Source organism: Rhincodon typus, chromosome 7 (genome assembly GCF_021869965.1).
Source record: "Rhincodon typus isolate 14 chromosome 7, sRhiTyp1.1, whole genome shotgun sequence".
Taxonomy (NCBI): Eukaryota; Metazoa; Chordata; class Chondrichthyes; order Orectolobiformes; family Rhincodontidae; genus Rhincodon; species Rhincodon typus.
The window spans coordinates 23,938,143-23,951,376 of record NC_063338.1 but is presented as its reverse complement, the minus strand read 5'-3'; the positions used below and the strand labels follow the sequence as shown (position 1 = coordinate 23,951,376).

At 35.9% G+C, this 13,234-nt stretch overlaps 1 protein-coding gene across 1 annotated transcript in view; it reads left to right on the top strand.

Annotated features, from left to right (window-relative positions):
- pikfyve (phosphoinositide kinase, FYVE finger containing) overlaps positions 1 to 12,500 on the top strand; it is a 99,226-nt gene extending 86,726 nt beyond the window's left edge. Inside the window, exons 22-28 of the mRNA XM_048598715.1 lie at positions 768 to 905; positions 2,608 to 2,784; positions 4,319 to 4,422; positions 7,318 to 7,446; positions 7,993 to 8,254; positions 9,462 to 9,536; positions 11,183 to 12,500. Coding sequence (XP_048454672.1) covers positions 768 to 905; positions 2,608 to 2,784; positions 4,319 to 4,422; positions 7,318 to 7,446; positions 7,993 to 8,254; positions 9,462 to 9,536; positions 11,183 to 11,298 — 1,001 coding nt within the window. The 3' untranslated portion in view covers positions 11,299 to 12,500. The remainder of the gene's footprint in view (positions 1 to 767; positions 906 to 2,607; positions 2,785 to 4,318; positions 4,423 to 7,317; positions 7,447 to 7,992; positions 8,255 to 9,461; positions 9,537 to 11,182) is intronic.
- The last annotated feature ends 734 nt before the right edge of the window (positions 12,501 to 13,234 follow it).

Below are 13,234 nucleotides of genomic sequence, written 5' to 3'. Positions count from 1 at the left end.
ACAGCCTGACTAATTGGCTTCTGCCACTAGACAAGGAAACCAAACAGTCTTGCCAATTATTAAGACTGAAGCAGCAAAAAAGATAATTTTCTTGGAAGAAAGTATTGTTTTTCCAGGGTTATATACATGTTTAAGCTCTAATTACAATGTGTAAAAATCTAAATTCAATAAAGCTTTTGAGTGTGTCAGCAATATTTCTAGTAAAAGTTAATCAGTTTTTAATAGGTCTCACAGTTCTAAAGTTTATGGTGAGTGTAATTTTCTCATTGAGTTGAATAGAATATACTGTTTGCTGGATGAAGAAAAACCTGGGTATGATCTTGGCTAATTACTGATTTTGGATTTGCAGCTATGATGAGTTACTTTTAATTTGATTATTATTGCTTTATAATTTTGCAGTTACATTTACTGCGGTAACCAAGATACCGATGCTGTTCATCGGAATCAGATTACCTTGATCTAGTATATTGAATCAAATTTAGAACATAGAAATGTGTTTTTAAAATCTTCAATACATCACTAACATGAACCCATTTATATTAAGTTTGTTTGCTTGATCTGACCAACAAATTGTTTGCAGCTTCAGATTGTCTTCAATGTATGCCTTAAAATGACAATTGTATATAGGAAGTAAGGGTTGCAAATCTGAAATTTGACAAAGTCTTATTATAATGTAAATGCAGATGAGAGTTAAGAATGATATCATCCAGATCCTTGTGTTCTTCTTATAAAGTTTTGGTGAAGTGAATAAACTAACTTTTACACAGGCTACAGTGAGCTAAATGCTAAAAAGAGTTTAAAATCCATCAGCTCGTATTTCCTAAATGGTTCAATGTTGTTTATTTTAGATGACGGTGATGGAGACAAACAAAAGAAGCAACTTGGAAACCCACACGTGGAACTTCGTAAGTATTATTGACCACCTTTTGAACTTCATAGAGTATGTTTCTTTATTTCACAGTGTCAGATACATTTTTTTATTTATACTTCTAATGACTAACTGTATTAATGCACAACATGATTTTGACTCGAATACAAATCAGGATGCTTCAAGTTAGCAGCAAATTTAGCTGACTTCAGTATAAGGAATATATTTGCCCTGAATGCCTCAAAGCAAGGAAAAGAAAGAATGGAATGAACTTCCTGCATCTGATCACTTTCCAGCAATTGTTTTTATTCCTTCATGGAATGTCAGCCAGTGTTGCTTCCCATCCCTTTATTGCTTATGAACTGAGTGGTTTGCCAGGCCATTTTCAGGGGGCAGTTCAGAGTCACTGTGGATCTGGAGTCATATGTAGACCAGGCTAGGTAAGGACATTAGTGAATTAGATGAATTTTTACAACAATCAATGATGATTTCTTTGTCACTATTACTGAAAGAGTTTCCAATTTTCAGATTTTATTAATTGAGTTTAAATTCCATCGGCTGCTGCGGTGGGATATAAACCCACAGTCCACAGTGTTAGCCTGGGCCATGGTATTGCTAGTATAGTGACTTAATACTACGCCAGTGTGTCATTTTAATCGCCCTTGGGGAAGATGATGATGAGCTGCTGCCTTCAGCTGCTGCACACACTCTATTGCGTAGTGATGCTGGGAATGGAGTTCCAGGATTTGTGCCCCACAGCAGTATTGTTCCAAGCCCACACTGATGCTACTATGCATTAGTAGTGAATGTTTAGGGTAATGACTGGATTGCCAAACAACTGTGCTTCTTCAGTGTCAACCACCTTGAGTGTTGGAACCTCGCTAATCTAGGCCAGAGGAGAATATTCCATCACACATGTGATTCATTTCTTATAGATTGGCAATTAATTCCCCTGAGGCTATTCACATAGAATTCCCCATATCTTGTAGTTACAGTCATTTATAAAGTTAATCCAGTTTTTCGTCAATGGTAGCTAGTAGAAGATACAGCAATAGTAATACCAGTGAATATCAGGAGGAAGTAGTTAAGTTCTTTCTTGCTGGACATGGTCACTGATATTTTTCAGGTCGTGCTGCATATTGACAGTCTGCTTCAGTATCTGGGGAGGTGTGAATGATACTGAACGTTGTGCAGTTATCAGCAAACATATTACTTCTGACCTTTATGAAAGGAAAGCCATTGATGAAGTTTTTGAAGATGGTTGGGTCTTTGGATGCTATCCTGAGGAACTCCTGCTGAGATGTCCTTGGACTGAAATGATTGATCTCCAATAACCACAGCCATCTTCATTTGTGTTTGGCATAATTCCAGTCAGTGGAGAGTTTTACCCTGATTCCCATTGACTCTAATTTTACGGGCCATCCAGGAGACCTGGCACAGACAAGTGCTGCCTTGATGTCAAGGACAGTCACTCTAACCACCCTTATTGAATTTGGCTCTTGTTTACATGTCCAGACTAAAGTTGTAATGAGCCAAGTGGTCCTGGCGAAATCCAAATGAACACCAGTGAGCAGATTATGGTTGTGTAATTGCCACTTGATAGCAATGTCAGCCACAGTGATGAGTGAATGAATTAATCTTTTGCCACAAAGGAAAGGAACAAATGGACTGTAGTTTCCACTGACCAAGGTGATTATTTATTTGTTTATAAGAATGTTTCTTTAAATATTTTTGTATAGAATTTTCCGATGCCAATGCCAAGTTTTACTGTAGAATTTATTATGCTGAAGAATTCCACAAAATGCGAGAAGTGATTTTGGCTAGTAATGAGGATGACTTCATCCGATCTCTGTCTCACTGTGCGCCATGGCAAGCCCGAGGAGGCAAATCGGGAGCAGCCTTTTATGCTACAGAAGGTAAAAAAATTTGTTGGTTCAATGAAATGAATGAAGATTCAATAAGACATTTTTACTGAAACATAGTATGTAAATAATTAGAAAGTCAGTTACTGATACACTGTACGAAGTTTCAATGTCAAACTTTGTATCCCAAAAGTACACTTCAGATAACATTAAATATAAAAAAGTAGCAAGTTTCTTTTCGGCTCCATGGTTGAGGAATTGCTGTTTTACCAAACTGGGAGAGTACAAAGCTTATAAATTTGGATCTTTGGTATGTATAATGAATGTGTAAAAGCTATAATAATGAACTGAGAGCTTTAAGAGTTACAAAATTTCCAAGCTTAAATTTGTATTATTTCTATTGAATCTGTAAAATTATAAGTTGCATTTCCCTAGTATCTTTCTTATACTTTGGATGGATAAAATGATCTATTCTAATTTAACTCTGTTTTGATGTGTAGCAGCTGCTATTATTTGTAGGTGCCGGTGTTGGACTGGGGTGGACAAGGTCAGAAATCACAGGACACCGGGTTATAGTCCAACAGGTTTATTTGAAATCACAAGCTTTTGGAGCCTCAGTCCTTCTTCAGGTGTTAGTTTGTAGGTAAATACAGAAACTGTGTCTATAGCAGGGTCCCACAAACCACAAAAGGGATGAGTAACCATTTGGTTGCAGAATGAATGTTTGTCAGGATGTTGGGCAAAGACCCTGTTCCTAGAATGTACCATCTGATTTTTTTTTTTTTTTTAAATTTGGTATTTAAACAATCACAAAGTGATTGTACATGCATGCATTGTGAATTGGTGAAAAATAGCCATGTCCTGTGCAGTCATATAATTGCAGATGTTGGAATAGAGAGACAGGAATTCAAAACATTTGTAATATACTTAGAAACCAATTAATGTGTGAAATGACATACGAAAGAAGACCTGAGATGCCAGTGTTCTTTAATTGAGAGTTTCTATGCTGATGCATGCTCATAAGGTTTATAAAGTTTTTGAAGCTTCTGCTAACTTCTGTTTTTGAAGTGTACTTGGTTTTAAAGAGTCATTGTAAACTTTTGTCAGTAATGCCATTTTGGTACTTCTGTATAATGTGTAACATGCAGTGCTGAAAATGGTAGTTGACTTTCTTTGAATTGAACAATTATGACCTTTCATTCCTGTTAACTACCATCACACACTTAAATTCACCTTAGTTCAAACTAAAAACAATTATACTGAAGAAAATAAGTTGATGAGCCTTTATCATACTAGTGACAGCATTGAGAGGAGGCATATCAGTGCCTTGCAGTTCAATCATACTTTAACAAGACCTAACAGAAGATCACATTAACTATGTTGAAGCAAAACGAGGCAATAGCGATCACTATACTCTGCACTTTTGTTCTGTCCTACTTTTTTGAAAATGCAGTTGAAATGTTAGTTTGAGAAATCTTGTTTATTTTCAAGAAAAAAGTGTCAGTTCTGAGGTATTTTATCTTGATTATCAGATACTGACAATGTATTCATTGACTTTTGTCATTTATAAAAATATAATCTTTTCTAGATGACCGCTTTATTCTGAAGCAGATGCCTCGACTGGAAGTCCAGTCTTTCTTGGATTTTGCTCCTCATTATTTTACTTACATTACAACTGCTGTTCAGCAAAAGGTAAATTAGGTTCGGGGTGGGGGGTATGGAGGTTGCCAATTTTATGTTAATTCTGTTTCTTCTACTAAAAGCTTTGATTTCTTGTTACAGTATGGCATCAGTATTGTGCATCATACTGTGGCGGAGCATCAGTGGACTGTTAACCTCTGAAAATTTCATAATTAAATCTTGGATTTATTTTTCTTCTGTCGTCATTTTGTTTGAGAATGCTAAGTTTTATCATCTTGTGCTAATTCCCAATCTTTGTGTTTGTTGATCAGTGCTGTATGTAACATTGAAAAGATTCTGATCCAGATTGCTTGCTATGAAAATTGAACCTTTAAGATATCAGCTCTGCAAAGTAGTTAATTTTTCATTTGGTGGATGCCAGATGCACAGTTTCACTGCATAATGGCCTTCTAAATGTTTAGCACTAAACTCAAAACTAAGTAATGTTGAAGTAATTGAATATTAGTTCATAGGAACAAATCCAGAAACTGAAGCATCTGACCTCAATTATTTTCAAGAGATATAAATGCAGGCACTTGCATACCTGCAGAGGGACGATTGGAAGGCAAGTCATAGTGGGAAACTGTTGCAATTCTCGCAGCACACATGGTGGGCTACCCTTTGTTTTAAACTTCAAGAATATGGAAATGAAAGAATTTTAGACCAATGATTTAACTTTGAGGTCAGGAATGGTTATTTTCAAATAAAGAAACAGAAAAAAAAGTCCCAGCAGCTCCAACAACAGCTGTAGAGAGAAAAACAGTAAACATTTGAGTCGTACAACTTTTTTCAAACTCAAGGAAGGTTAAAAACATAGTATAATTAGATAGTGTCTGCACACTTTTGAAAGAAAAATTGTTTGACAAACTAGTAATGTTTTTTGTAGGTGCAATCAGCAGAGTACACGAAAGAGAACCTGTGGACATTGTTTCAGAAGACATTCAATATACTGCTGTGCAAAAGATTGTTTTGCAAGATTAGGGCTTGCAGAATTGAGGGTAGTAATGTTACAATCCCAACTGATTGATTGTAACCCTGGAAACGCCAGATCCCAGAATGAAACTTGCTTGAGAGATCACAGCTTAATTTTGTTTTTGTGGTTGATCATGTTGGTGTCTCCAAATATTCTGTAACAGAAGAACATGAGCTTATTACATAAAACAAACAAAAGCTATTTGCATGAAACTTATGAAAGATCTTAACACAAACAGTAAGAGTCAGAATAAAGAGGTCACTTGTGAGTTGATAATTTAGATCTTGTGCATGTTACAAAACATAATGCTTAGATTTCAACTATTTACAATCTATACACTTAGTTCAGGGTGCTGATGGTAAAAGCTAAGTAGAAAAGCAAACTCAGGATTACTCAAAGAGGCTGCAGAAGAATTTAACTCAATGAGCCGAAAATGCAACGTAAATATGAAGAAATGTGAAATAATGCATTTTGATAAAATTATAAAAGCTTTTTTTTTTCAAAATACCAAGAGACTAGCAGAGAATATGCAGAGGTATCTGTTTGCTTTTGTCTTTATCACAAAGTTAATGTGCAGACAAAGCAAATGCTATGTTTGCCCCTATTTAAAGGTGGTTGGTGTGCGAGAGTACAACAGTCTTTGTGCAATTATATAGCATTTTGCTGATACTGCACTGGAGAGCAACGAAGTCTCTTCTGTGACGATGCTGTGTCTTTAAGAGGTATATTTTGTCCTGGTTTCTTTTAAGAGAGAGATTGAATGAATGAATGAGAGGCACCCGAGCTGTCTGTGGTAACTTAAACAGTTTGTGAGGCCTTGGGTTTTAGTTTAAGAAGTTGGAACAATAGAAGTAGCCTGAATGGGTGTGGCCAACTCTCTCAGACCAGGATTTCTAGGTATTTTTTGGTTTTTAGGTTTAGCTTTAAGCAGTTGCTGTTGGAGTCTCAACAGGGCAGAAGCTGCTGGCGTTTTGAAGAAGTAGAAGCTATTCTTTCCCCTCTCTCGGTTACAGCTAGAATCTGGGGTTTTTCTTTCTATTATGAGTATTACGTGAGAAAATCTGATTTCCGTATTTGCCTTTTTGCCCCAGGGGTGTGTTTATGGGATATTGCTACATTGGAACAGTTAATTACTAATAGTTACTGTGTCTATTATTCTGTTAAGTTTTGCAATACAGTTAAATTATTCTAAGTGCTTTCTTTTAATTTATTTTAACTATAGTGTTCTGCTTAATATCGAGTAATTTGACCGGTCATGTTGCATCTGGAACACAGCACGTTACCTTTTCCTTTAACATAAGAAAAATTTAGGGTCCAGGCTACCTTAAAATACTTTTGAGTTTGGTCTTCACTGAAGAAAAAATATGCTTGCGTTGGCAGTGTGCAATTGATTGCTGGGATGATGGGGCTTTCCTATGAGAGCAGGTTGAGGAAAATTGGGCTTTGTTCTTCAGCATTCAGTAAAAGGAAAATATTTTCCATCAAAAAAAAAGACCTTAAGATAGCTTGAAAGCCAAGAGGCTTCTTCCCCCCCCCCCCCCCCCCCCAAGAAAGAAACCTCCTTTTAAAAGTAGAATTTGTCTTGGAATAAAGGGTTGGCTACTACAGACTGAAATGAGGAGAAATTTCTTCTCAGTCTGATGAATCTTTGGAATTCTCCACACTACCAGTTTGTAGTAGTTCATTTGTTGTGAGTATTCAAGACAGAAATCAAAATGTTTTTCAGATAGCAAGGGAATCATGTGATTTGGGGAATAAAGTGGGAATGTGGAGTTAATGTAGAAGATCATTTATGATTTCATCAAATGGCAAAGGAGGTTGTATGGTCTGGTCCTGCCATTTCCTATGTACTTCTATTGATGTATCAAATTATTTATTTTAAATTGGATGTTCAAATTCTGTGTTTTTGTTTTCCTCCCTGAACTATTATACAGAGACCGACAGCATTGGCCAAAATTCTGGGGGTATATCGCATAGGCTACAAAAACTCTCAGAATAATACAGAAAAGAAACTTGATCTTTTGGTTATGGAGAACCTCTTCTATGGAAGAAAGATGGCTCAGGTACATGGTATTGACAATTGCAAACGGTTTAAATTCATATTTGTTTTCTAAATTAAAGTTATTCCATAAAATGTTGTAACTTGGGTAATGATAAAAGAATTGGGAAATAAAAACAATTATTGTGACCTGATTATATACCAACTATTATATAGCAGTAATTTGTTTCTTGAGAAATCTAATAAAATAATTCTGAATCAAAGGTGCATCAGTTCCTACATAATTCTGAGATTAAATTTTTTAAAAATCGTACCCGTTCTAAAGATCACCAAAGCTTTTTTTAAAATTTATGCAAGGTAGATCACACTGGCTGGATCAGCATTTATTACCCATCCCTAGCTGATATTGCGCAGTCTTTTTTGAACTGCTGCAATTTATTTGATGTAGGTATACCTACAATGCTATAAGGGAAAGAATTCCGGATTTTAACCCAGTGAAACTAGAAAAATAGTAGCAATAGTCTAAACAATTTTCTTTAGATTTTCTGTTTTCTTTTTCTAAATGCAAACCTTTTTTGAGTCCTTTAAATTTATTGTTTCTTCTATACAGGTTTTTGACTTAAAAGGTTCTTTAAGGAATCGAAACGTTAAAACTGAAACTGGAAAAGAGACATGTGATGTTGTATTACTGGATGAAAACCTATTAAAAATGATTCGTGATAACCCTCTTTACATTCGATCACATTGTAAAGCTGTGCTACGGGCATCCATTCACAGTGATGCATATTTCCTGTCCAGTCATCTCATAATTGACTATTCCTTGCTTGTGGGCCGAGATGATTTTACAAATGAGTTGGTTGTTGGAATTATCGGTAAGTGTGTTGGAAAGTGAATTATGGTCTTTATTCTATTTTATTTACCACAGCAAAATGCAGATATTGTCACCACTACTGGAGGAGAAAGAGGAGAATAAGATGACAATCGTGCAGGCTGACAGCTCTTCTGTCATTAAAGAAAGTTGCCTTTAAAGCAACAATTCATAACTAGTGGATACCAGAGTTCCAACTCAGAAAATGTGGGAAATCCATAGAGGAAGAGTCAGGAAAAATATGGTAGAAAAGGAGGCCATTTTGGCCATGGTATTTGAAATAACCAAAGCAGAGCTATCCAGCCTAACCCCAGTTTATACTCTCGCTCTGTAGCCTATAGATTAAAGCACTTCATGTGTTCACTTAATTTTTTATTCATAAAGATTTTGGTTTCTGCTCTTTCAAGTGCCAGACCAGCATCTAGGTGAAAATTTATTCTTCAAAACCTCTCTAACCTTCCAGCAGTTACTTAATATCCCTGACTATTGACAACTTTGCTTTGGGAAGAAGATCCTTTTTATTGACTTTAAATCCTTCATAATTTTATAAGCCTTAAATAAATCTCCTCTCGGCCTCCTCTATTCCAAAGAAAACAATCCCAGCCGTACGACCTTGCTTTGCAGCTAAAACTCTCCAGTTCTGGCAACACAAGTATCTGATAGTTACCCATATGCATTACCTCATGCATTGTGGATTGAATTCTGTTTCCCACTTCTGCTGCCCATTTGAACAGTCAATTGATTATCTTTCTCACTATTAACCATATAGCCAATTTTAATTTCATCTGAAAATTTCACACATCCTGCATTTAATTCAAAATCATTGGGTATGAACGATAAGGAAAATAGTAGACAGTCATGTAGAAATTTACTGGAAAGAATCCTTCAAACACAAAAATATTTTTCAACTATTAGATTTTACTTCCTGTGACTTAACCAATTTTGGATCTAATTTGCTACTGTCCCTTAGATCCTTCTGATAAAAAAAAAAATTCATCTTTTCCCAGTTTAAAACTTTTATTTATGGGCTATCTTTGCTGTTCTCCATTGTACATTGGTACATAATAAACCTGTTGCACTTCAAATGCAACTGCTTATTGTGTTTTTTTAAAAATCTATTTTGAGATAACCGTAAAATTGCAAAGAAAAAATGTTTGTGGTTTATTTCCCTTTAAATCATCATCCTGAATATTTTCTTTTGGTTTATTTAGATTATATCAGGACGTTTACTTGGGATAAGAAACTTGAAATGGTGGTAAAGTCTACAGGAATCTTAGGTGGACAAGGTGAGTCTGTAAGTAGTTGATTATAGCCATTGTGTACAAGTTATTAAAGAAAATAATGAGAAAATATCTTCTACAGACCTTGAATAAACGTGCAGGTAAGAAGCAAAACAAGGAATTAGTTTTTTTTTTCTGCGTTTTCTGGTTTTATAAAAAGAAATACTTTGTGTCCAGAAATCATGAATTTTTTTTATATATTACCTGAACTTTCAACAGAATAGTATTTAGTCTAACTTTGACTTCCAGGGCTCACTTGGAACCATTTAATGTCTGACCTTGCTGTTCAGAAGAAAGTTTTCTGTAGTTCCGTGTCACTATTACAAGAGCAACGATTATTTCAACATTTGTATTTTAAATCAATGTCATGGGTGAACCCTAACTCCACATATCTTCAAATATTGTCTGGAAAACTGAATAAACTTTTTGTCACACATGTCCCAAAAAACCCCTCGTCTGTTAATTATTTTAAGCTGTTGGGATTTATGCTGCTTCCACAAGGTCAACTTTCTTTCAGCTGACCTATCTTATCATTTTCAATGTGCAGTGAAGTAGGTCAGGTTGAATAATGTCATATTGATGTGCTGACCCTTGGATAATGTGACAGAATGAAAGAGACAAAATGTAGAGCATAGAACATAGAACATTATAGCGCAGTACAGGCCCTTCGGCCCTCGATGTTGCGCCGACCTGTGAAACCAATCTGAAGCCCATCTAACCTAAACTATTCCATTACCATCCATATGTTTATCCAATGACCATTTAAATGCCCTTAAAGTTGGCGAGTCTACTACTTTTGCAGGCAGGGCATTCCACGCCCTTGCTACTCTCTGAGTAAAGAACCTACCTCTGACATCTGTCCTATAATCTATCACCCCTCAATTTAAAGCTATGTCCCCTCGTGCTAGCCATCCCCATCCGAGAAAAAGGCTCCGACTGTCCATCCTATCTAATCCTCTGATCATCTTGTATGTCTCTATTAAGTCACCTCTTAACCTTCTTCTCTCTAACGAAAACAGCCTCAAGTCCCTCAGCTTTTCCTCATAAGCAAGGTGCTTCGTGTTGGCACTGTCTTTCGAACAAATTAGTTTTGCACACCTTCTGATGAAAGTCACTTGTATTCAAGTGGAACATGAACCTGCATAATCTGTCATGCCAAATAGCTTGTTTCTGTGTTGCATATTATACGTAAGGTGTCCATGACCTAGTTTCTGACTGCTTCATTGGACTTTGTCTTTTTCACACCCACAATGTTTCTTTTTGTTAATTGTGCTGTCATTTCATTTAACATGATCATGTATTTATCTGGAAATGTCCATATTCTGCTTGCTTTCATCATCTTTACAGTGAGGGTAGCAAAGCCATTGTATGAAACTTGTAGAAAGCGTATAGGGACTTTTGGTATTTACAATGTGATGCATGACAGTAAACAGCCATATCCAATAAATTACCTGCGTACCACACAATGTTCAGTGCAAATAAGCTTAAAATTAAGTGGGGATTTTTTTTAAACTCTTAATTTTTGACCTATAGACATTAAAGCCAGTAAAGCACCTTGCTTGAGCCACTGGTTTTCATATGTCAAAAATAAAATCTTGTACCACATCTGTTATAAAAACATGACAATACTTTTTTTTTTCCCCCCCCTACAGGAAAAATGCCAACTGTAGTTTCCCCAGAGCTTTATAGAACAAGATTCTGTGAAGCAATGGACAAGTATTTCTTGAAGGTCCCAGAACATTGGACAGGCCTCGGTGTGAGCTGCTGAAAAGACAGGCAGTATTCAGGACAATGTTGGAATAAACTGCTCAATGGCATCACTGGATGAATGCTATGGAAGGAGTGAACATGTGGATTTTTCATTTCAACATAGACAGCACTGAGGCAGAAAACACTCTACATATAGGTTTTATTACAATATTGCATCAGAACAGAAAATAATTCTGTTTCAGTGGGGAAAAAAATCTTAATTTTTACATTAATTTTGAGTAGATGAAAGCCACTGTTTCACAAAACAACAGTGTACTTAGCATTTGAAATGGTCCTACTTGAGGGACATGAATGAGACCTGCAAAACTTGAACTGTATTTCCATTATAACATGCTTAAAATAAAGCATTATTTAATAGTGCAACTAATTGCAGGGTTTACCTTACAAAAAAAGCACAAAGTGCTGCTCTCAAATATTTAGTTCAGTACTCATACACTGCACACATACACTGTAGATGCTATTTATATTACCTTTGTTAGCTATAGAAAAAAGGCATGTGTTAAATGGGGCATTTTATATACAGATTGTCTGCCTGACTCTTTGAGAGCTATAAAATACTTATCGTTTCATTGTTCATATTAAGAATATATACCTGTAAGTAAAAGATTGGAAAAGTTTGTGTTTATGTGACACTCCCATTGCAATATGTTGCTGCAGGGCCATCAAAATTCAATCAAGTTTTGAAATTTCATAATTGTTGCCATGAATTTTAAAGAATATTCCAACTGCAGTATTTGCCCACATGGTGCACTTTGTAGATTTTTTTTTTCCTAACACGGGTACAGAGATTTGTAAATAGAAATAGTTACAAGTGACAAATTGTGTTTTCAGTTTTTTGCCTTCCAAATTCATGCAAGTGACTTTATATAATAAATAACTTGAATTAATTATAATTCAGGCGAATTTGACAACTGCTAGTGATGCACTTTGAAAAGCTGTTTTTGATCATGCTTCAAAATAGATGGTGTCCAACACATCTTTGAACTGAATTTACTAGGTTGTTTTTAGAGGATTGTCTAAGAGAAACTAACTACCACCAAAACTATCTCTAGAAATCTGGAGCACTAATGTACAATAAATCTTCAAATTCAATAAGGTGTTTTATAATGTTCAAAATGCATTTGTTACTTGAGATTATATTGGTACTTTTGACAATAACTGTGTGCTACTGAATAAAACAATAAAATATGACAAACAGTGGAATGTGAATACACTCAACATTTTTAATTTTCTACCAAGTACTGTTCAGGCCGCATGCGTTTTCTTAAATTGCCATTTTTCATGGCCCTTTTAATTATTTATATTTGATTGGATTTTTCAAACATTGGAAGTATAAATGCTTTAAACAAATGTCTTTTGTTTTACACTGCTTGGGTTCTGTGTCAAAACCATTCCTGTAAATGGACTTCACTTGGCAAAGCAAAACCTAGGAACTGAACAGCGAACTCTTCATACCTTCTTGAAATAGTACTCATGAACATTTTGACAGGGCTCTTAGCAGGGTCTGACCCATCTTCTGCACTTCAGCCCGCACTTCCTTCCCATAAGAGCGATCAAGTCCCACTTGTCCTCACCTACCATCCTACCAGCATCCACACCCAAAGGATCATTAGCCACTATTTCCTCTGGCAGGATGTTGCCATCAAACACATTCCCCTTCCCTGTCAGCTTTCGACAAGGACCATTCCCTCCGGGATGTCCTGGTCCACTCCAACATCTCTGTCTCAGGCTTGCTGCAGTACTTCAGCGCAAGCTAGAAGAACAGCACCTCATTTTCTGCTAGTTAAATGTTCAGCCTGTACAGAGTTTAACAGTTTTAGAGCTTGGCACCTTCTACATCCTTACCCCAATTCCCAAATACCAGGCCTTGTTGTCACATGGTCTGCTATTACATATAACCCATTGTTAGCCATTAATTGTCCCCATTAATAGCT